Source organism: Miscanthus floridulus, chromosome 10, assembly GCF_019320115.1.
Source record: "Miscanthus floridulus cultivar M001 chromosome 10, ASM1932011v1, whole genome shotgun sequence".
In the NCBI taxonomy this organism is placed as follows: Eukaryota; Viridiplantae; Streptophyta; class Magnoliopsida; order Poales; family Poaceae; genus Miscanthus; species Miscanthus floridulus.
Window position 1 is genome coordinate 3,092,422 of NC_089589.1, and position 24,200 is coordinate 3,116,621.

Here is a 24,200-nt window from a genome sequence, read left to right on the forward strand (position 1 = left end):
CATGTACTTACGCTTACTTTATTTTTCAATTATTTGGATAAAAATCTCAGATGGGTACTAGATTGCTAGAGTTTGGAGGAATTAGGCTTGTGATCAACCAGTCAGTTGTCCCTGTGGAATTGGAGTTTCCACCCGAAGATCGGAGTTGTCTTTCCGCTGTTTGCTGTCTAAGGTTATATCCTTAATACTAAGTACGTTATATATTGAGCATTGTCTTTCGATATTACCCCTATTTGTAGCTATATGTGAGTTTGACTTCCTAGTCTCACATATGGTGTGTATCTGGTTTTGTTCTTAAAACCGGGTGCTACATCCTGACCCAACCGAAGAGAAGTTCCTTAAAAAGACTGTGAAGGAGTTGACAACAATCATAAGCAATGAGTGGTTAGGAGAATTCAAGCTTTCTCCTGAAATTATTTGTTTAGATTCTCCATCTACCTCCATTCGTTGTCAGATTCATAAAACCTCCTTCGATGCTCTTTATAATCCGGCTATAGGAGTAAATCTTATGTCTAAATCTTTTGCACATACCCTTCTTGAAAATTTTCAATTAACTCCAACAACCAAACTCTTAAAAAATCTCTCAGGGCAAATCCTTCCTAGTAAAGGAATTTTTCACCTCATCCCTATCAAAGTAGATGAAACCAAGGTGTATGTTAGTTTTTATGTTTTTGATATTTGGGAGTTCAATCTTTTGATAGGGCATCCAATAGAGAGACTCCTACATAAAGAGTGTGAGATTGTTCAGCCACCTTACCCAAGGAGTCAACAGCACTAGGTTAAGCATAGTTTCCACAAGGGCAATGGTAAAGCCATAGGTAGAAGCCTCTATCCCAAGCTCTAAGTCGAGACCTGTTCCTAAGCTCCCTCGGATGACCTCAGCTCGATCCTTGTTGTCTTTCAAGAGCCGAATAGCGTGAAGAACGTGTGTGAGTTGTCGTCTACAACTTTGACTTTGTTCGAGCGGCAAAACCCAGGCAGGCACCCCACTATTATGAACCCTACTTTGGATACTTATCAAGTTACATTATGAGTCATGCATTACATGTAATCTTGGATAATTATCACCTTCACACTACACCTAGAGTAGCATAATAATCTGTTAGAAGCCTCTCACCTAAACAATGGGAATGGGAATGCTTAATGCTTATTGCTTAGTTGCTTGGGCAACGGTAGAAGTCGAGCATGAGAAGGGAACTCATACTCGCACGTGTAGGATGCTACACCTGGATAATTAACTACTAAAACCAATGAGGGTACAACTTGATTTACCTGACTAATCTGGCTAAGGACTAATGTTCCTAATATGATAATCTTGATGATAACTTGGATATCTTGCTCATGCGAGGGGTAGGTCATCGTGAGTGTGGGATCTAAGACGACATGGCTCGTGGAGCAGTAAGGACCGTGTATCGCGATACATAAGTCCGAGTAACCACCTATATAGACCACATGTCGTGGATGGGGTCGAGAAGTCAAGTAACTAATTGTGACCTGTTTACCCGTGAGACTGGGAAGGGGGTGGTGTCGGTCAGGAATGTCTGGGACATTGATCGAGAACCCAGTTGTTGACGGTCGTTAACATCAACCATAAACCATCAACATAACTTGTATAAATGCATGAAAATAATCGCCAACATAGGTTTAGGGGTTTAAATTGACAAATTCTATGAGTTTTGGTGAATCTATGTTTTCAGCAGGGTTTATCTAGAAAACTGGCAAGGAGGACCTATTCGTCAAAGCAAATCACGTTTATCCATTGCGAAACCGACGTGGAAAGACTCTAGAAGATGCTAGAAGGCAAACCACCAAAGCGGAGGGCAGGTGGCTACCATGTGGGTCCGGCTGGCCCCACCTACAGGACGCCTAGCCCCCTAGGCCCACCTGTCAGCCCCTCCTTCGAATGTCGGTTCTCCACCGCCTCCTAGATTGCATTTACGTCGTTCTTTCAAGTCGGTTTGATCCGAGGATCTAGAATTGACGCTCTGGCCTATATATACCTGGCCCTGCTCCCCTCTCTAGAGCCATCCCAAAACCCTAATTCATATCCTCTTCATCAGGATCAGAGCCAGCTCTCAAGAGAAGATTAGCCTTCTATAGGATCTAGTCTTGCAATAGAATTAGTGAGCTAGAGAGTGAGGGAAGAGTTTGGGGGGAGTACTGGCCTGTCGGTGCTACCTCTACGGCTTGTACTTTGGCGGATCTAGGCTTCTCCAAGTCTACATCTGAGATACCTCTGGTAATTGATTTCTGTTTAAAGTAAGTTTTGTGATCTTTTGTTCACAGGTTCACAGTTCTTTTGAGTGCTCTAATTCTTGCTAGCTAGATTAGAGCAGTAATTGTTAGTATAAATGTGGTGCTTAGGCTATCGGCTACCTGTGTTTTCTCCCTGCTTTCTGGTTGTGTGGTAGCAGTGGGAGGTGACAGCCCAGTCTATCCTTTGTAGTCCACATTGAATTGAGCAGGTTCTTAAATTAGTAGGACCGTAGTCATGTCGGTAGAGTTATCTATTAGCGGTGCTTTACCGTTTAAGCGGCGTCCCAAAGTGAACATTAGAATCATAAGCCTTGCTTTGCATAGGGTCATAACTATAGGAATCCTCTCTACTCATACCTTAAACCTTGATTGCTATCCCTGGACAAACATGTTAGACAACACACACACGACTTGTTAGACAACACACACACGTTTCCCCGTGGATACGACTGGCTCCCCAATACTTAAGAATATCTAGCTGCACTGCTCAAAACTTCGACACCCGAAGATGCTCACTATGTACTCACAATACGCAGAACTTACAGGGGAGACTGCGACGTCCCGAGGGCTTGAAGCTACATGCTAGCTTATCATTAAGTCCTATGAGGGCTATTGTCAGAGATATGGGCTAGGTGTACCTGCACCGCTCGTATATATGACCACCACCAAGCTATTGGCCCAGCAGTAGTCAAGGGGGACGCCCGTGAGGGCTGACGCCATCGACCAACGTGGATATCAAGGCAAAAACAGGCGGGCGTATCTAGACGATAGCTAGGATCAATCTGTTGTAACAAACTAGGAAACAATCTGTTAGCCCGATCGCCCTCTCTGTAACCCTACCTCTCCTGCCTATATAAAGGAGGGTAGGGAACTCAGGCTCAGGATCCGATCCATCTTCCACCTATTCCATCTACCTCGTAGCTAGGAGCAACAGCCCCTGTAATTGAGTATACAAATACAAGAGCAGCCGCACCACTGGAGTAGGGTTTAGCGCGCACCGCGCCCCGAACCAGTATAAATCTCTGTGTCTCGTATGCTACCATCTGATTCCGTCTACGTGATCACGTTGCTGGATATTGCCGGAGCAAAACAATACGACACATAGGTTGGCACAATGATTGTTATCTCTAGGTTTGGTGGTTTGCCAACCACTTAATCCCTATTGAGTCGAGCCCCAAGGTTGTTGACGGTCCTCTTGCTACATGTCAAGCCCTCATGCTTGCAATCATCCCTCACGGTGCTCCCTCAACGTGAGCAATAGCACTTGACCTAGCTAGACCACATGGTGCTTTTCAGATCTCGCTTGTACTAGAGTTGCTCTTCATGATCTCCCGCAAGGGCGAGCACAAGTGCCCCTTACAATTGCTCTCTTCGAAGCACCGCACAACTTCTTATGTGCTTCAATGGAGCCTCTTGCCACCAAGCTATTTAGGAGGTGTCAATCTCCCAGAGTAAAAAGCCCTCAAGCTTGCTAACCAACACCCCCCACCCCGTGCCACTAGATGCTATCTCTCTCAAGCAAATGCATGAGATCACTCCAATCTCACCACAAATATGATCTCTACTAGTGTATGTGAGTGGAGAGTGTTCCTTGGGCTCCTTTATAATTTGTTGGATTCACAACGAACTCAGCCCCTTGAAATGGCCAGCCAACCCACGTATACAATAGCCTGCTCACCCAAGCTAGCTGTTGGGAGCAAACTATAGCTTTTTCGGCAGCACCAGAAATTCCGATGCCCCACCGAAAAACACTACCGGAGGAAAGGTCTAACACGTGTCAGTCATCCAACGGTCAAATTCACAGTCACTTCACTGTTGGAGTGCCTGTTCTTAGGTGCCTGATCACTAGACATCTCTGCGACCATGCTCACTCTCTGTTAAGTGGCCCAACTGGCATGCTTCCTCCAATGTCTCTCTAGTGGGACCCACCAGACCAATCTAGTGGCCTCAGAACCTTACTAGTGGACAACCCGAGAGGGTCGAGGCCACGTTTAGATTGCAAATAATTTCAACCTGATAAATAGTAGCATTTTCGTCTTATTTAGTAAATATTATTTAATCATGGATCAACTAAGCTCAAAAGATTCATCTCGTGATTTCGAACTAAACTGTGCAATTAGTTATTTTTTTTTACCTACATTTAATGCTCCATGCAAGCGGCTAAAAATTGATGTGATGAAAAGAGAGTAAAAAAACTTAGAATTTAGAGGTGATCTAAACAAGTTCCGAGCCACCACCACAAAACTTTGGTGCCTAGCACTGGACAAAGTACTGCGAACATGTTTGAAATCCACGTGTCCTCGCTTTGGACCGCTTTCTCCGGTGGTCTGGAGCAGGGGCCATAAAAAATTTCCAGTAGCAAACCCTAGCTACAGCCCATGATCACCTCTTTCTCCGGTTCTCCCTTAAGGACATGACTAAAAATCGGTGTCCCTACAGCACAGTAAACAACACAACCCCGGGCACACACTGCTTTCTCTAGTGGTTTCTGTAGGGCACCACCAGACTATTCCGGTGGTGGCAGAAACACTCCACCAAGCAACGTTTCAAAAACCTTTTTCAAATGGTTAACTCCCTAAATGATGTACAAATGACAACAATTCCTTTAGCACGGAGTTAGCATTTTCAAAAAGCATTTTGTAAAGATTTAGTTCAATGGTAAAAACATCTAGTTTTGAGTACGATGGCCAAAGTTCAATGGTCAAAGTATCCTAGTTTTGAGTTTGATGGCCAAAATAAAACTTCAACAATAGTTCGATAATCAAGAAATACTTATTTCTTAAGATAATAATAGATAGGTCGTATGTGAACCGTGACTGATAGCAGAAGGAACATATGCCTGTGTCAGTATGTGGTAGATTTGCCTGTTCCATCGCAGGTGGCATCTACCAGGCGATGCCAGATGAGTTGAAGTGCCCAGCGAGATCCTTGTAGCCGATGCCGATCAATCAATGGATCAAAGAAACAAGATCAAGGTCGTATCAACTGCAGTCGGAGGTACACGATCACATCAACCAAGTCCACAAGACCACAAGGCCATCTATTGCAATGAGCATGGACTGCAGAATAGAGCATGCGACTTCCAAGCTGCAATGATCCCTGAATGGCTGAATGCTCGCATTATTTGAGTGCACCCTGGATCATCAAACACTATCTGTAAACTATGGTTCTCACAGCTAACATTCCAAAAAAAATCATTACAGTTTTGCAGTAGAATAGCATTTGTTACTAGGAGTCTAGGACAGAGAACATGTTTATTTTTCTCACACCAGGAACCTGCGGCGTCAAAGGCAGTGTATGTAAATAATGGTTCAGATTAACTAGCTCAACTGGTTGGTCCAGGCAATTCACTAACCTAGCTGCTGTTAAATGTGAATCTTAACCTAACACACATTGAATTTGAATATCAGCAGAGCTCATTCATCACAATTAACAAGTCATAATTTGGTACAGAACAAGCCTGCTGGAAACATGACCCGATCTTTGATTTATATACCAAAACAAACAATGTCCTCATACAAAATTCAAGGTACAGAGCAAGAGGGACTATACATACTGAGAATTAATTTGATTGTGAGGGGAGAAAATGAAGCAAAAAATCATAAAGGAGATAGGAATAAAACAAAACTTATGTTCTTCTCTGTATATATGCTGCACGTAGGACCACCCCTTCAACTAAACAATGTTAGTTATCCATACTGTGAAGTTTGTCTATATAAAAGACCCAGCCCTTTAACTTGAATGTTCAGCTTTCATCTTGGCTTCGAGGTCCTTCACAACATTAGTAAGAGGTCTTGCATCCAGAGCTTTAGCTAGTTTACCATCTGCATCAAACTGCAGAAAGTAGAATGGACAGTCAGGTTATTAAGGTAAAAAAGTGGGAAGGGATATCAGATCAACCTGTGCATCTAATTTCATGAAAAAAAATTGTCACCAAATTAAATGGCACCTGTTTTTGTCAAAAAAAAAGGTTTATTCTATAATCAGATGAAAAGACTGGCAAAGCGATTAGATCAGATTGGCATCCTGTTAACTCAATTTCATCAGAAATATTTGGGAAGCAAATAGCATCAATTCAAAAGCATATATGTAATTCACAAAGGTCAGTGAAAAGGCAGGCAAACCTTTTCCAGCTTCTGAGCAAGCTCCTTGAGCTCATCTTCCGAACGCCCTTTCTTATGAATCGCCTTAAGCACCTTAACCAAATGCGCCTGAAGAAACTCGGCGCAGTGCTTCTCAAGATCACGGTCAGGGAACGAGGAATCGCAACCAAAGGGGCACTTCATGAGCCTCATGGGGCACACAGTGACGCAGTGGCGATCCATATCCCTCCTGAGCAGCCGCTTGTCGCATCCCTGCTCGCACTGCAGCACCTTGTACAAGCACGCGGCGTCATGGTCCTTCATGCACCGAACGGAGACCTTTGCCCGGCACCCGTCGTTGGGGCAGACCACGGGCCTGAAGCTGCACTGCTCCTTGTGGTCCGCCAACCGCTCCTCGTTCTCGTACTTCTCGGGGCAGTGGAACTTGGTCTTGAGGTCGACGTTCTTGAGCAGCACCTCGGCGATGGCTTCCCGGCGCTCCAGCGGCCAGAACTTTGTCATCTCCATCTCCTGCACGAAGTCGTCGATCTTGTCGTCGCGGCTGTCGCTGAGCAGCCACCCGGAGACGTGGCCGATGATGTTACGCTTGGTTCTGCTGAAGTCGTCCATGAACACCGACACGATCTCGAACGGGTCGTCGGGCATCTCCGCCTCGGGCCCGTCCTGGTTCGCCTCCGACTCGATCAGCGCGTCCGCGATGAACGTGTCGCTCCGCTGCGTGATGTAGTCCACCATCTCCTTCCGGAGGTCCACGGCCACCACCGACGGGTTGCGGAACAGGTCCCCCGTCGTGCCGTCCACGCAGACCGCGGCGAGACCGGGCAGGAGGATCTGGGCTAGCTTGTGCATCGCTTCTGAGTCGCAGTATGGGCACTGGATCAGCGGGCCTTCGCCTCGCTCCGTTCCGGGGTCCGCCACCGGGAGGTCCATCGTGCCTACTTGTGGTCAGGAACCTGCATACGGAGGATTAGCGTTCTGAATTTTTCAGATGAACATGTGAGGGATGGAAGGTGAAGATAGTGCAGAGATATACAGCCGTGGCTCGATCTCTGCAACTAATTTTCCAGATGAAGCATTTTCCGATTCTAGGTGGGGGGATTTGAGGGCTCGCAGCAAAGAAATGCATAACAAGATTGTGGCAATGTGGTCTGGATCCCATTCCATCTCCCATCCCCAAAAAAGGAAGCTTTTGGGTTCGGATCGGGTCAGTCTGTTTCCATCAAATCAAAGAAAGTCAAAGGGGCAGGCCGGGGGCTAATCCGGAACGAACTGCAGTGCAGCGCATTCAATCCTGTGGAATGTTAGTTATCCATTAATTAACCCTTATTGGCTTGCGCGTTGTTCTACAGAGCATTGCATTGCCTCCCTGGTTGGATCGGAGACCGCGCTGACAGAGCACGCCGGGCGGCGCCGCGCATGGAGAGAGCCGCGGCGGCCAAGCGGCTCGTCGCGGACGAGGCGGGAAGAAACGTGTCTGCTTGCCTGTCAAGGACCGCGGAGGAGAAGTGGAGAACACCCACCAGACCACCAAAGATGGATCGGAGGTCGCAGCAACGCAGGGGAGGGGAGGGGAGGGGGTGGGTTCCGTTCCCGTACGTACCTGAGGAAGGAGAGAAGAAATCAGCCGGCGGCGGGCGGGCGGGCGGCGTCCAGGAACGGAGGGGAGGGGAGGGGAGGGGAGACGAGGACACCTTGGGCGTCCAGGAATGATTGTGGCCGGCGTGGATCGGGCGGCGTGTTGTTGGGCGCGGGGAGAGGAGAGGAGAGGGAGAGGGAGAGGCAGGCAGGCCTGTCTCTGTCTTTGTCTGAATGGAGGAGTCGTGGGAAGCAGAACACAACACCTCCCAGGCTTCCACCCCACCCAAATACGGACACGGCCGGCGAGCGGTCAACCGAGCATGCAGCTGCCTGTCCCTTCCCCTACGCCTACGTGGATGAGGAGGACGCGGTGCTCTGTTTTCATTTCATTTTATTTTTTATATATTTAATTGGAAACCTATGGGTCCTCTTCGAACCAAAGCCGAGGCCTCTGCACCAAGACTAGCGTGACTTAGGTCGGTAGCGCTTCTTCGGGTGGAAGTTGATTTGCGTGCGTTGCGACCAAACGGGCCACTTTAAATCAAGCTTCGGCAGGCTCATGCCCCTAGGCCCACGCGCGCTACCATCTTCCTCCCTCATGATTAGGAGGTTGGAGACAGAGGCGTTGCCACCCTCCTCCATCATGCGCAGGAGCAATAGTTGTACTGGGCGTAGGGCCGTTGGAGGCTGCAGTGCGGCAGGAGGGGAGGGGCGGCAATCAGAGGCAGGTCTGGAGAAGAGAGAGGCGGAGCTGCGGGGTTAGAGATGGGCTACCGAGCTACGGCGAATCAGGAGGGGAGGGGCGGCGATCGGAGTCAAGGCTGGAGAAGAGAACCAACTTGCGTGGATGATGTACCTACTGGATAAAAACGGAAAGGAAAGAAATAAGATATAAGAGAAGAAAAATAAATCTAAAAAGAAAAAATAAAACTAGAGGGGTACTATGGACATTCTATTCTTTTTAAAAGAATGTGTTTTATCGAATGTTTTTAAGAGAAGCTGGAGCTAAAAATTTATTTTATTAGATAAGTTGTAACTAAAACTGTTTTGGTTGAAGCAGAATATCTGGCAGACACACCGTTAGCCATGCCCTAGCTGACCTGCAGAGGCTGCAGCAACGAGAGCACATAACACACAGACCACCTGACCCTGTGTGTCTTTGTATTGCTTCCGTTTGAATTTTAATTAAAGTTATATAAAAAATATAATAATATTTTTGATAAAAACTAAATTTTACTAGAATAGTTATATAATATATTTTTATAGTAAATTTTAGTAAAGACGCAAATGCTAATACTATTTATTATAAACTTGATCAAATTTAAATTAGCTTGACCGTGGTGGCATTTTTTTAGACTAAGGCACGTACAACGGGACGATTCGAGCCGTCTTAATGATTTTTTTGGGTTATTTGGATTAGTACCATTACCATTCTCATAACTTTGAGATGTACCATTAAAATTCACATATTTTGAGATTTACCATTATAATTCAATGTTTCACTGAGTTTTGCCATTTTTTACGTCTTCTAGCTGCTTGGGCCCACTGGCAGACGTATGCATACTGTTTGTTTTCTGTATGGACGTATTTGCCCCCGTCCCGAAGTTGAAAGAGCCCTGCGCCCGTGGCCCCATCTCTCAGTCTGTTCTCCTCCTCGCGCTCACTCTGTCTCTCACTCTCTCGTCCTCCCGACGCGGCGACGGCGGCGAAACCCTAACCCTAGCTGCCGGCGTCCTGGAGCCCGCGCCCGCGCCCGAGTCAACTGCCACCGCCGCCCGCGCCCGAGCTGTCCTCCCGGATCCCAAACGATTGGAGCCTCTCCAGCGACCTCACGATGGTGTTCCATTGAGCGCAATGGCTGACCCCGTGGACATGGAGCACGGCGAGGAGAGGTATGGATCTCCAACCTTCAATCTCTTGAGTCTGAGTAGCGATGCGAGTAGGTCGAGGAATTACGCTGACCCTAGTGTATTTTTTGTGACTTGTTTGTTTGCTACTAGGGTTCGGTTGTTCTCCTTAGAGATTAAAGTTGAAGGTTTCTGTACTACAGACAGTAATGGTAGGAAAGCTTACATGAAGGGCAGTGTGATTAAATGGGATGTGGAGATAGGATCGTTCACTTTTGAGTTGTTGATGCAAAGCTTGACCAATCAGTTCAAATGGTCCCCTACCCAGAGTCCTTGTGTGTGGTTCTTTGACAAAAGGATGTGTGAAGACGTCAGACTAGTTAATGACTTTCAGCTGAATGATGTGTTTGAAATGTATAAGGATCAGATGCATTGCCAACTTGTTGTAGGAGTTTTTGAAAGAAAAGTTGCAGATGTTGATGAGTTTGCTACCCTAGAGCCTCTGTGTGTGATTCCTCCTGTTGAGAATGAGAATCCTATTCCAAATCCCAATAGGCATGAGAATCCTATTCCAGATCCTGCTGAGTAGCCTAATCCTCCTGTTAGCCCTGCTACCAAGCTTACTGCTGAGCCGGATGAAGGACCAGAGTATCCTTTAGAGCTTGAACTAGAGCCAAACAGGGAGCCAGACATGTTTGATAATGAGGAGGAGTATGTGGGTGTCGATGATGAGGGAATGTACATGCCAGTACCTCCTCATTAGTACACTAACAATGCACAGGCTGCTAACAGTTCTCACCCACAACCATGTGCTAATGCTGATGCAATTGATTCTGGTGCTGCTGAAGAAGGTGTTCCTCTTGAGGCAGAGATTGATGATGCAGATCCACAGGAGGTCCATGTGATTCATGATCCAGAAAACCCCAAGATTGTGAAAGGAGGGCTCTTTCCTGATATTGTTGCATTCAGGAAGGCAATTAGGCATCATGCAGTGAAGATAGGCTTTGAGTTTGCTAATGTGCAAACTGACCAGACTAGATTTATTGCCAAGTGTAAAGCAGAGGGATGTCCTTGGCATATACATGCTTCTAGAAATTCTTATGGCAAGACAATAGAAGTAAATTTGTCATTACTATTGGAGTTGTTTGTTTATTAAATTTGTTATTTATGCAACTAATGTCCTATTGTATTTGTTTGTGTAGATCAAAAGGCTACCTTTTGAACACAACTGTCCTACCACAAAACTCAGAGAAGGGAAGATGGTCACCCAAGGTTGATGTGCAGATAGGTTGGCATACTGGCTGATGAAGAATCCAACCAAAGGTGCAACTGACTGCAGGGACAAATTGGAGGGTGACTATGGCATTAAGTTGAAATACTCCAAGGCATGGTTAGGTATGAAGGTAGCTTTAGAGCAGATCCATGGTAAATATGAGGAGAGTTTTCAATTGCTTTTTAATTGGGCTGCTCAAATTGAGAAAGTATCCCCTGGTAGCTTAGTAGAGATAGAGTTAGAGAAGATTGGCACCAAAAACAGATTCAAGAGGACGTTTGTTGCTCTTAGACCATGTGTGGATGAATTCTTATCTGGTTGAAGACCTTTTATTGGGGTAGATGCTTCCTGTTTGCATGGTAAATACAGGGGTCAGTTAGCTTCAGCTACTGGTGTGGATGGACACAATTGGTTGTACCATATAGCTTATGCAATTTTTGAGTCAGAAATTGAAGATAATTGGAAATGGTTTCTGCAGCAGCTGCATAAGGTTGTAGGAGATGTTCCAAATCTGGTTATATATACAGATGCATGTAAAGGACTAGAGACTGCAGTGGGGTTTGTCTTCCCACAAGCTGAAAATAGGGAGTGCATGAGGCATTTGTATCAGAATTTTTTGAAGAAGTATTCTGGTGAGGTGTTCACTGATCACTTGTACCCTGTAGCTAGAAGCTACACACAAGGGCTGTTTAAGTGGCACATGAAGAAAACTTTTGAGTTTGCACCTGAATCCATTGAGTACCTTGAGGAGCACCACAACAGGATCTGGTACAGGTGTGCATTTTCAGAAAATAGCAAGTGTGACTACTTGACAAATAATGTTTCAGAGAGCTTCAATGCACAAATAAAGAAGTTCAAAGGTCTGCTACTGCATGAATTAGTTGATAGAATCAGAGAGCTGATCATGGAGAAGAGATACACTAGGAAGATGCTTGCTAGGCAGTGGACAGATGGAATACTCCCAAATGTGATGAAGGAGCTCAACTTGATCAGCAATAACCTCAAAGTGGTCAAGGTATCAGTTAGTGATGTTGATATTGCAGAAGTGACCATCTTGGATGAGTGGAACAATCAGAAAAGATAAACAGTTGACTTGCAGAACCATAAATGCTCCTACAGGGAGTGGCAGTTAACAGGGAAGCCCTACAAACATGCTTTGGCATGGATCCTGTCCAACAGAGGGGTGAAAATTGAAGATTTTGTCTGAGTATTACTCAGTGGCTAGATTCAAGGCAACCTATGAGGACAGAATTAAACCTATCCTAGATAGGTCACAATGGCCTGTTGTGGAACTTGGATTCAAATTGTATCCACCGTTGCTAGGTAGAGGAGCAGGAAGACCAAAGGTTCAAAGGCAAAGATGTTGCTTGGAGAAAAGTGCATCCAAAAAGAAGGTCAAATGTAGGAGATGTGGAGATTTTTGCCACTTTTCAAAAACTTGCAAACAGGCAGAGATTGGAGAAGATGGTGAGAGAGCTCCACCAAGGAACAAGGCTAACAAAAGGTATGTTTCTGTGCACTAAATCTATCTCATTGTTTTTCACTTCATAATATGTAATGTCACCTTTAAAATGTAGGAAAGAAGCTCCAATAGATGCAGCTAGTCCCTCCCAAGCCAAGAAACAGAAAGTTTAGAAGAAGAAGAAGAAGGGCACACCAAAGAAGAAGAAGACACCCATTAAGAAGAAGCTCAAGAAGGCTACAGCCGACCCACCTACTGCTGTTGTTAGTAGCCTTAGGAGGCTAGTCTATGAAGACTAGAGCTTGTCAGCAGCTTATGATATGCTTTTGTAATAAAAAGAGAACTTGTATGCTGCTACTGGTATGCTTTTGTAAGATCAGCAGTTGAACCTTGTTGTTTGTGTAACGTTATAGTTGGATTCCTGGAACCTTGTAGTTAGAATGCTGGAACCTTGTATGGTTGTGAACCTAGTATGCTGTTATGTTGATTTAAGTGGTTGTGAACCTATAAAGTCTTGGCTTTGATGATGCTATTTGTCTTCACCGTCTAGATTGGACCCAAATTTGTGGGAGCACTGCGCTTGGTGTTGAGTCCTATGTTGAACAAAGCGTTTGGTTCTTTTTCTGACATTCCTCTTTGCCATAGGTCACTTACAGCAGCAAGGTTCAAGCAGATCATTATCTGCTGAACTAGGAGACAACAGTTGAATGACATGCTAGACATGCAAACACAGGTTTGGAAGATCATGCATAGTGCAGTGTATTAATCAGGACCAAATTGTTCCAGCGTCTACAGCATAAGTAGAGTATGACACACGACTACTACCAGACGTCTAGACCACAACGGTATTAAGCTACCACAGATTTGTAACTCAATAGACATCCCAAAAAAGAAAGAAGGTTTGGACCTCATCAGTACACAAAAGAAACAGGGAGCCACAGCTCCAACACAACCAGCCCACATCTACTCTGGTCTTGAGAGCTCCTCCAACTTCTCCACCAAACACTTGTGCACCTCTAAATTCTCATGGAGCACAGCAGACCCTAGCCCTTCAACACAGCAGAACTGAAACTAAAGAGCGAATTGGAAGCTGTAAAATCATCATATAAAGAGAACCACAACCAGTTAGAATACAAGATGTCAATTGATTCAACAGAACACATTTCATTTCAATTCAATTCCAGGATAACATACATACACACAGTCACACATTAGATAACCCACACTTACATTAGCTCACTAACATACATTCTAGCTGTTCACTTCCACATAACAGCAACAACAAATGCACCAATCAGGACACCTACAAAGACAAAAAAACTGGTGATACAACTGAACAATCAAGCACAATATGGCATTTCTTCGTGGCCAGCTCAGGCTTCGGCTCAGCAGGTTGGACCTTCAGTTTCCATAGATCAGCTACAACACTATCCACAGTTTGCTTCAACTCTTGCAATTCTTCCTTCAACTCGGCATAACAGTCAGCTGATGTCTCCTTACCAGTCCGCAACTAGCGTTCCTTTGCTTCCAAGGCATCAATCTGCAACTCAGAGCAGATGAAGCCGCAGGTAGTATGATCACCCTACACACAAAAACACATCAATCAGAGTAGCATCAAGAGACACAGTGAGGTCAACAATGTCAAGAATCCTAACCTTAATGTTGTACGGGCATGTGAGAAACCACTGATCCTTTGTCGCCGGCTGCTTGCTCTGGATCCGGACCAAAGGAACATGGCAATAAGGGCACTCCCTTCTACCGCTGGCCGTCGCACTCGAGCCCGTCGAAGGTACCTTCATCGGGCTTCTAGTCCACTGCCCGGCCATGGCTTCAAAAGCTAGGCGCAGCCACGGAGCAGAGCCTACAGACCAAGAGATGGGGCCACAGAAGGACAGCTCGGGCGCGGGCGGCAGTGGAGTTGGGCGGCGGCGGCAGTTGACTCGGGCGCGGGCGTGGGCTCCAGGACGCCGGCGACTAGGGTTAGGGTTCCGCCGCCGTCGCCGTGTCGGGAGGACGAGAGAGTGAGAGACAGAGTGAGAGTGAGGGGGAGAACAGACTGAGAGATGGGGCCACGGGCGCAGGGCTCTTTCAACTTCGGGACGGGGGCAAATACGTCCATACAGAAAAGCAAACTGTACGCATACGCCTGCCAGTGGGCCCAAGCAGCTGGAAGACGTAAAAATGGCAAAACTCAGTGAAACATTGAATTATAATGGTAAATCTCAAAATATGTGAATTTTAATGATACATCTCAAAGTTCTGAGAATTGTAATGGTACCGATCCAAATAACTTTTTTTTGAACTTAGCCGTCTGTATGATTTAATTTTTACAGAAAACACCCTCGCGAGCGTGGAGACGGGCGAGGGCGAGGCCGTCGTCTCGTGAGACGACGACGCCGGCTCATGCTCCCAGGCTCAGTCATTGGTGGAGGGCGCGTTGTACGGCACCGTCGTCTCTGAGCGACAAGGGACGGATCAATCTGTGCGCACAGGAGAATCCAATTTTCCGTGCCAAAATCCCCCACCCACCAATGTTCCTCTTTTCTCCATCATCGCGCAACAACGACGCTGGAGATTAGGTGCGCCGCGGTAGCGCTGGAGCCCAGGTGCGCAGCGGCGGCGGTGGCGGCTGCAGCTCCCGTCTCCTGCGGTCGCACTTCATTGTGAGCAAGCTGGGACAAGACTGCGCCGGCACCCGACGGTCCCGTGGCCGCGATGGCCAAGCACGAGCGGCGACAGGTGTATGCGCTAGCTCGAGTGCTCGACCTGGCTGCCCAAGTCACCTTCTCTGTTTCTTGTTGCTGAGAGACGGCATCATCATGTAGCAGTATTTGGTCTGCTCGTGCTTTTCGGATCCACATCTGGTATTTACTCCATGATGTTGTTTGCCTGCTAATGCCTCAACTATTTTGTTGCAACGGCAAACTAGTTTAATATTAATGAGTTGGTTAAGGAAAAAAAGGGACGCCCGATAGCTGTTCGATGCAATGCCTCACTCGATAGCTCATCTTGCAGCATCCTTGTGTTTCTTCTTTCAGCATCAAATTTCTTCTGTCAGCGTTTTTAAACTGTCGCGCTTGTATTTAATAATGGCGTAAGCAATAATATTCCATCTCTGAGCTTAATTTAGATGTGGGTGACGCCTTTCCTGTTTTGATGTTATATATGATGCCTGATCGGCTGGTTGTTGTTAATTGGCTAAGATCTCATATGATCTTGTTTCTTCCGGTTATGACTACCTGGAGAAGTAGAAGATCACTATGAGGAATTTTGAATGTTATTAGTGTGAATTAAGTGTAGCTATGATCCATTATCTATCGATTAGCAACACAGTGTACACAAAATGGTATTCATGATTGATCTTAACTACATGCAGAGCATTAAACAGCTTGCAGACGACCTTCTGTCTATGGGTTGTATAACCTGTCTTTTTAGCTGTCTGTACGTCTAATTTGAGACTCTCGAAGACAACCCCTCGTTTGTGGGTTGCACGTGGCCTAAGGCCTCCCCTTCCTCCAATGAGGACAGAGCACAGGCCGTGCTACGGATTACGGAACGACACCAAGCCAGCCTTGGAGGCTTTGGAGCTTGCTCGTCATGGTCGGTGGAACAGAGAATCAGGAATTCCTATTAAACTCCCTTGACTATTTATAAGTTCGATTTACCTCACTTAATTAGAAAACCCATTTTTTGACTCCTTCAACTATTGAAACCATCCGATTTATCTCTCTGAGCGGTTTTGAGAGTGGTTTTGGCTGACGTGGCGCCACGTCAGCTGTCCAACATGGCGCCATGTCAGTTGTCCTACATGGCGCCAAGTTAGTCAGTTTCTACAAATATTTTTTCCTAAAAATGCACATGCTTTCCTAGAATAAATACGCATTTAAAAATACTAAAATTTGATTTAATATTAGAAAAATCATAGAAAAATTTGTTTTTAACTCAGAAAAATATGTAACATGTTTCGTATTTCCGAGTTTCATATTTATCCTAGTTTCAAATATGTATCCAGTTTCATATTAGTCCTAGTTTCAAATTTCAGGAGACAATATAAGAAAGAAAAAAAGTAGAACATTAAGAAAAACATGAAATTGGTTTTATATTTTTCTGAGTTAAAACAAATTTAATAATAATTAATCAGATTTAGTCTTTTTAAATGCATATTTATTCTAGAAAAATATTTAGATAATTTTTTGAAAAAAAATATACTAATTGACCTCCCTAAACTATCACGAAAGTCCAATTTAGCTCTCCTGGTGTGAATTGGCGCCACAAACGACTCTCAAAACTGCTCACAAAGATAAATTAGACGGTTTTAATAGTTGGAGGAGTCTAAAAGATCAATTTCTATTGAGGAAGGTAAATCGAATTTATACAATATTTGAGGAGGTAAAATGGACTTTTTTCATTACTGTTCCAGCTTGAAGCGGCAGCAGGGGGAGAGGCAAGTACCGGCCGGAAAGCTACATTGCCACCGGAGAGGCGGAGACACTGCCTCCTGCCCGGCGCCGACTTGATTGATGGTTTGGAAGAGCCATGAGCAGACTCTTTTATCCTATTCCTTTAGCTAAAAAGTCAGGCTGAAAAGTACTGTTCGTTGATTTGTTATGAGAGAAAAACACTATACCATAACTAATAAGTTAAAAGAGCAGCTAGCCGAGATAAAAAAGAAAAAAAGAAAAAAGAGCAGCTAACCTCTACTGAATCTGGATCAATTGACGTAGGGGCATTGGTTAAAGTAGAGATGGATAACATGAGTATGGAGATTGAACTCTCCAAGGGAAATCTACTAAATATCAACTTCAAGAAAGAGTAAAGAAGGTGTAAGCCTTTGCTTACAGTAATTTATTTTCTGGCTATGGTCACTTCACGGTAAGTTCTTTCATGGACATTTTTTCGGTAATGCTGTCCATTGCTAGGTCAGATGTCAGCCCAACAATTCACGCTCCTTTGTTTTCAAAAAAAGAACTGTTCATCCACTTATTCCTATCCACTCGTTCCTCTTCCTATCGCTCTTATACGCTCGCCTGCCACCTCCGAGGCGCACCGCTCGGTAGCTGGCCTTGCCGGGCACGACGCGCAGCTGCCTCCGAGTCACGACGCTCGGCTGCCGGCCCTGCCAGGCGCGACACGCTACTGCCCTCTCCAAGTCGTGCAGCCGCAGCCTCCCTGCTGCTCATGCGGCCGATGCCACCCTTTCGCGTCGTGCAGCCAATACCGCGGCCCACCGCCTACAAGCGCCGTCGGGCTGCTGCCTCCGGTGAACACCACACATCGATGAGCCTCCATTCTGCTGAGTAGCAAAGAGATGTTGCGTTGAAAGCGTATGTTGTAAGAGTATATTTCAGTTGTTTCACATGTTTCAGAGGTACGTTGCAAGTGTTTCATATGGATGTTACAAAAATAGATCGTGATGTTGCACATGTTGCAATAGTTGTACACGTATGTTGCAAGCGTCCGTTCTAAATGTTTCATCTGCTTTTTCAGATGTATGTTGCAAGTGTGCATATTTGGATGTTGCATATGTTTTACACATATGCTGCAAGAGTATGTTCGAAACGTTTCAGTTGTTTTAGTCTTATGTTGCAATAGGTGTTTTCATGTTGCAAGTTACAATTGTTTTATCTGAATGTTGCATATGATTGACACATATGTTGCAAGTATATGTTCTAAATATTTCATCTGCTTCAGACCTGTGTTGCATTCAAGTGATTCATAATGCTTGCTTTTCCTTATCATACTTTTTTTATAAGTTACTTGGCCATATTATCATTTCTTTATATGTTTTTTTTGCCAATCCTAGCCCACCAGAAACTTTGAAAGGCGAGGATTGTGTCAAATATATATATTTATATTTTTTTAGATAAATAATATATATTTATATATTAATTGATTATTGAAAGAGTTGCTTGAAAACTAGCTTAGGAGTGCTGCTTCTGTGCTATAGTAACCTAGCAATAATATCAATTACTGCAGGAGTTTCATTAGATATAATAGTTTACATTACATACAGTCAGTTACTTCTGAAGAGTTGCGAGGTTGTAGAATGCTCCCTTCTTGTTCATGAGCTCCGGGTAAGAGCCACGCTCCACCACTGTACCCTCTCCCAGGAAAGCAATCGAGTCTACATTCTTGATTGTGTTTAGTCGATGTGCCACCACAATTGTGGTCCTCCCTGACATTATTCGATCAAGAGCTTCCTGCACCACTTGCTCTGACTGCGCATCAAGCGCACTTGTTGCTTCATCAAGTAGTAGTATTGCTGGATTCCGGATTATTGCCCTTGCAATTGCAATTCTTTGCTTCTGTCCCCCTGAGAGCTGTATACCATGCTCTCCGCAATCAGTATCGTATCCACCCTCCAAGGATCTGAAAAATAATCAACTTAGTTCCTTGTGTTATACAATGCGAGTTGAAATAAAAGGCATGCTTGCAAGATTTATACAATTTTGGAATAGAAACAAGTAAAAAGACTTACGAGATGAACTCATGTGCGTTTGCAGCTTTTGCAGCTTCCACAATCTCATCTTCATCAGCTTCTGGTTTACCAAAAGCAATGTTGTCCCTGACACTGCCCGAAAACATTGCAGGCTCCTGACTAACAAGAGCTGTAAATCCTCGGAACCAGAGAATATTCATCTCCCTCACATCCATACCATCAATTCTTACGGCCCCCCTATCAACATCGTAGAACCTCTGGATCAAACCTATGATAGTTGATTTACCACAACCGCTTCTCCCAACCAGGCCAACACTCGTTCCTTCTTTCACGTCCAAGCTAAAATCCTGTAGGATAAGGCATTCTGGTCTTGTTGGATATGCAAAACCTACCTCCTTAAATTCTATTCTACCTTCTATTTTCTTCTTCTGATCTTCCTTCTCCACCTGCAAAATAGATGTATATTATTCTCACTCATAGCAAGACCGTGTTGTAAAATCATTCTATACTCGCATAACTGCTTTGCCGATATGTATTCTGTATGATGCTTACGAATGAGTTTGTTACCTGTGAATTTTTTGGAGAGATGGATTTCCTATCTAGCACCTCAAATACTGAAGCAACTGCATTTGCTCCCTTTGCCAGGTCAGATGTCATGCTACCAGCATCAGCAATCAGCTTTCCTGTGCTCACCAGCACGAAAAAGGTTTTGAAAACATCACCCGCTGATATCTCCCCAGACTGTGCCAGCTTCCCACCATACCAGAAGGCCAGTGCCCACGACAAGAACGAGAGGCAAGGTGACAACCCTGTGGTTATCCCTGCTACCCATGATTTCTTCCTTGCTTTTTTCAAGGGTTCCTCTTGTGCATGCTCGAATAGCTGAAGAACCTTCGATGAGCATCCAAAGGAGGTTACCATCCTGTGGTTGTAAACAGCTTCTATGGCAATCTGGGTGCTATAATGCTGAGCCTTTGCCAAGTCCCTTGACACGTTTGAGAGAACCACTTTTTTTGCATAATAGCATATCATTGTAGATGGCTGTACAGCTATCATGACAAGAGCAAGTTTCCAAGCTACAATCAGGCCCATTGTCACTGCAATTATAATTCCGGAAGCTGTTTGAAGCAGTAAGGATATTCTATCTGCAACAAGGGTTTTGACAAGAGAAGCCTCATTGCTTAGCCGAGAACACAATGCACCGCTTGAATTAGTTTCTTCATCAAACCATGCTGCCTCAAAGGTTAAGATCTTCTCAAGTACTTGGACCCGGATGCGCCTAACAAGATGCTCCCCCATGTATGCAAAATTGTAGTGTTGCAATAGATTCACAACAATGGATACCAAGGACAGTGAGCAGAAGATTAAGGCATAGCGTTTGATATTTGCATTCATCTCATTTTGGTTCTGAACAAAGAATACAGCAATCATTCCTCCGATGGTTATGGCATAGATGGGCTGCAATGAACCATATACCAATGCAGATAAACTGCCTAAGACTGCCTGCCTCCACTCAAGTGCGTTCATTGCAAGAAGCCTGGAGAAAGATGGTGCAGGTGGAGGAACATCAGAATTATTTTCCTTTAAGATAGCTGGTGTTAGTGGCATTGGACTTGCTCTGGACATGCTGTGACGGCTGGTACTTGTCCTGGCCACTGAGGAAGCCCTAAATTGTTCATTTTCTTGATCAATGTAGCTTACCATCTGCAATTTCACAAGTCTCGAGTACGGGCCACCCTTGCTGATCAGTTCATCATGTGTACCAATTTCAACGATTGTACCCCCATCAACTACTGCGATCTGATCAGCATTCTTCACAGTTGAGAGCTTATGAGCTACTACCTGACCATTGTTAATGAATAAGCAGGGATTCAACGTCAAATGATTTTCTCTTCAAAAAGCTGAAGTTCTAAGTAATTCAAGAAGTTCTGATATAAGGGTTATAAAGTATGAAGAGTGAGTTTCCTCAAAAAAGGTATGAAGAGTGGAAGCAGTGGCAATTTACCAGTGTTGTTCGTCCCGTGGATGCTTGATCAAGTGCATGCTGTACCAAGTTTTCTGATTCTGAATCAAGTGCACTTGTGGCTTCATCGAGCAAGAGTATAGCAGGGTTCTTAATTATCGCCCTTGCAATGGCAATACGCTGCTTTTGGCCACCTGATAACAATGCTCCACGTTCACCAATCTGCAAGAATGGACCATAAAGTATGTATGAGACATGGAATTAAGGTGGCTGAATGTTCCTTTTCACTTTTGATGCGCGTACCTTAGTCTCATATTCCTCTGGAAGCCCCCTTATGAAGTTGTGAGCATTTGCTGTCATAGCTGCTGCATAAACCTCATCCATGGTCCCATCTGGTTTGCCAAACAAGATGTTCTCTTTTATTGAAGTACCAAACAATGCATGATCCTGGCTGACTAGCCCCATTTTGCTCCTGATCCATTTGAGCTGGAGTCCTTTAATGTCAAAACCATCAATTTTGACAGTTCCTTCACTGGCATCATAGAAGCGCTGCACTAAAGCTATTGCTGTTGACTTGCCGCTGCCACTGGACCCAACCAAAGCAATAGTTCGCCCAGCAGGAATCTGGAGGTTGAAGTTTTTGAGGACTGGCATATTTGGTCTTGATGGGTACACGAAACGGACAGATTCAAATTCGAGCTCTCCCTGAATTTGATCCAAAATAAGGCCTTTTGGGTCATCAGCATTAATCTGGGGAACACGGTTTATCCGATCAAGGATTCTTGTGGCAGCAACAGACGCCTCAGTGAAATGTTTCAGCTCAGGGAGTGCCATTCCAAGGGATCTGCAACATTCAGTAAAAAATTGTTAGTTAAGCTTCTATTTCTGCATGATCAGATGGAGTCATGAAGTCAGTAAGGCTTAAAGAGTACAAGAAACATGATCAGATGGAGTCATGAAGTCAGTAAGGCTTAAAGAGTACAAGAAACATACAGGCCACCCAAGACGAATGAAATCCCAGCAGCATATATCCTTCCACCACTTACATGATGTAACATCACCAATCTGCCACCGTACCATGCGAGAAACGCCCAAATGGCAAAAGAAAGGCCGGTGAACCCAACAGCAAGACCCTTTGCAATGCCTTGTTTGATCCCCAGCTTGATCGTCTTGTCAAGGATTGCTGTGTATTTCTGGATGATCCTTTTCTCGGCTGTGAAGGAGTAAACGGTCTTGATAGAGCCCAGAGCTTGCTGGACCAGGGAATTCGCCTTGGCGTACTCATGGCGTGACTGGCGGGACAGGTAGAGAAGGTACTTGCCGTAGATGAGCCCTGGGATTATGAGAAGCAGGACCAGAGGAAAAGAAACCAGAGCCAGCCTCCAGCAGAAATAAGTGGCAAAGCCTAGTCCGGAGACGAAGACCGTAGAGTGCATCAGAAATAGAGGGACCTGTTCCAGATTTTATGAAAATCAACCAATCATGCTGTTATTTCTCCTTGATGAATGATGAACCAAAACTGAATTATATTACGTGGAGTTCTGCCCTGCTCTTTTATTTTCACGCATTCATTTTTTCTGGAAGCTGGATAAATTATTTCAGCTTGTCTTTTTTTTTTTCAAGTATGTAAAGACTAAAGAGTGTGGGTGTACGTCTAGATCATCCAAGTAGTTTGGGTGTGTTTGGTTCATGTTTAAAACCTGGTCTGGCTAGCCAACTAAGCCTGGGCAGCCATAGCCTGGCTTCAAAAATCCAAGATGCACTTGTTTGGTTGCATTGGCTAGCTTAGCCTGTATAAGAAATTCTGTGTTTGGTTGGTTACTTTGTACAAGATATAATCACCACATCTGAACATGGTTAAGTTTACCCCCATAGAAGTATTTCGTCGAACAGGTTGTGGGCAGAGGATTTGAGTGGGCACCTCCGCCGTTGCCATCCTCCCTCTCCTCGCCGATAGAGATGGGGCATTGGCTGCTGCCGCCGTCCTCCGTCTCCTAGCTGATAGCGATGAGGCGCAGGAGCCCTGGCCGCTGCCGCGTCGTCCTCAGTCCTCCCCTCCTCGCCATAGCGAAGGGGCGCAGAGACAGGGATCTGCCGGACCAAGAAGCTGTGGTGTGGAGGTAGGAACGCAGGGTGAGAAGAAGAGAGGAAGCTGGAGCCGCACCGTTACGGATGACGGCCTCCGCGTGCGCCCCATCGTCCTCCGTGTGCACGGCGAGCGGCATCGACCTTTGCTCCGAGTGGACGACAAGCACGTGTTTTTTTATTTCTTTTTATAAAAAAATAAAACAATTTTCCTACCCCAGCGACGCATCTTCAGCCCGGTGATGCATCCTGCATCCAGCTATAGCCCGAGGCACGACGGCACGATACGAAGTCCGTTTTTTAGTCCGATACGAGCACGGCACGGTCCGGTGACATGTGGACCCGGCCTGGCCCGGCCCGAGGGTACAGGGCGTGCCTGGGCCGCTGCTTAGGCCCCCTACCCCTCCTCACTCCACCTCCCCTCTCCGCGGTCCAGCGCGGCCGGCCCAGCCCACCGTCCCCCGCCTCCCCCCCTCCTCAGTCCTCATATATAAGCGGAGCCGCACGCCGCGGCCACGGGCCGGCTCTCCCCCGCGCAGCCCCCCGCTCCCACCCTCGGCCCTGAACCCTAACTCCCTTCCCCTCCCCCTCCCCCTCCCCGCCGCCCCGCGCAGTCCTCCTCTCCCCTATGCTCGCACAGCCGCACCCCCCCTCTCCCCCCACGCCATCGCGCGGCCGCACCCGCACCCTAGAAGCGCCGCCGCCAGCGTGCCCCTACGGCCCTACCTCCTCTTGCCGCGCGCGGCCGTCGGCGTCGGGTGCGGCCGGATCCGCCACGGCCCTCTTCCTCGTCTTCGCCCCCACGCCTTTGGAAGCCGGCGACCCCGTGGGGCAGATATGCGGGAACAGATCCAGCGGCTCGCCGCCACGCTCCCCACGAACGCCTCCTCGTCCGGGAAGCTCTTCGCAACGGCCACCATCGGCGAGGTCCCCGACACCGTCTACGGGCTCACGCTCTGCCTCATCCGCTACTCCGACCAGAACTTCCTCTCCATACCCTTCTCTTCTCGCCGGATCCGGCGTCGAGCGCCGCCACCGCCTCCCACCTCTCTCAGCCAGCGCCGCCCCTTCGCCACCCGCGCCTGGCCTAGAGGCGACGACGACGCCTCCGTTCTCCTCTCGTCGGGCTGCTGGGTCGGCACGACCTGCTAAGATGCTCGGGCTTTTCAGGTCGGCCCGGCCCAAAAAAAATGG

At 46.1% G+C, this 24,200-nt stretch overlaps 2 protein-coding genes across 6 annotated transcripts; both read right to left on the reverse strand.

Moving 5' to 3' along the window:
• Positions 1–5,595: 5,595 nt before the first annotated feature.
• LOC136486096 (uncharacterized) lies at positions 5,596–8,174 on the reverse strand. Its single transcript, XM_066482876.1, has 3 exons — positions 7,960–8,174; positions 6,381–7,312; positions 5,596–6,090 (listed from the first exon to the last, which is right to left on the reverse strand). The coding sequence occupies exons 2-3, from the start codon at positions 7,287–7,289 to the stop codon at positions 5,989–5,991; spliced, it is 1,011 nt and encodes a 336-aa protein (XP_066338973.1). The 5' UTR covers positions 7,290–7,312; positions 7,960–8,174; the 3' UTR covers positions 5,596–5,988.
• Positions 8,175–18,434: 10,260 nt separating this feature from the next.
• On the reverse strand, positions 18,435–23,215 carry LOC136487509 (putative ABC transporter B family member 8). Of its 5 annotated transcripts, none has more exons than XM_066484627.1 (8): positions 23,086–23,174; positions 22,789–23,012; positions 21,915–22,372; positions 21,225–21,765; positions 20,964–21,143; positions 19,526–20,800; positions 18,998–19,404; positions 18,435–18,888 (listed from the first exon to the last, which is right to left on the reverse strand). In XM_066484627.1, exons 2-8 carry the CDS (start codon positions 22,855–22,857, stop codon positions 18,537–18,539), a joined length of 3,282 nt encoding a protein of 1,093 aa, XP_066340724.1. In that variant the 5' UTR covers positions 22,858–23,012; positions 23,086–23,174; the 3' UTR covers positions 18,435–18,536. The 5 variants fall into 5 exon arrangements, with proteins under 5 accessions (XP_066340724.1, XP_066340725.1, XP_066340726.1 ...); XM_066484628.1 differs by having other exon boundaries at positions 22,789–23,028; positions 23,086–23,172; XM_066484629.1 differs by lacking the exon at positions 22,789–23,012 and having other exon boundaries at positions 23,086–23,215.
• Between the last annotated feature and the right edge of the window lie 985 nt (positions 23,216–24,200).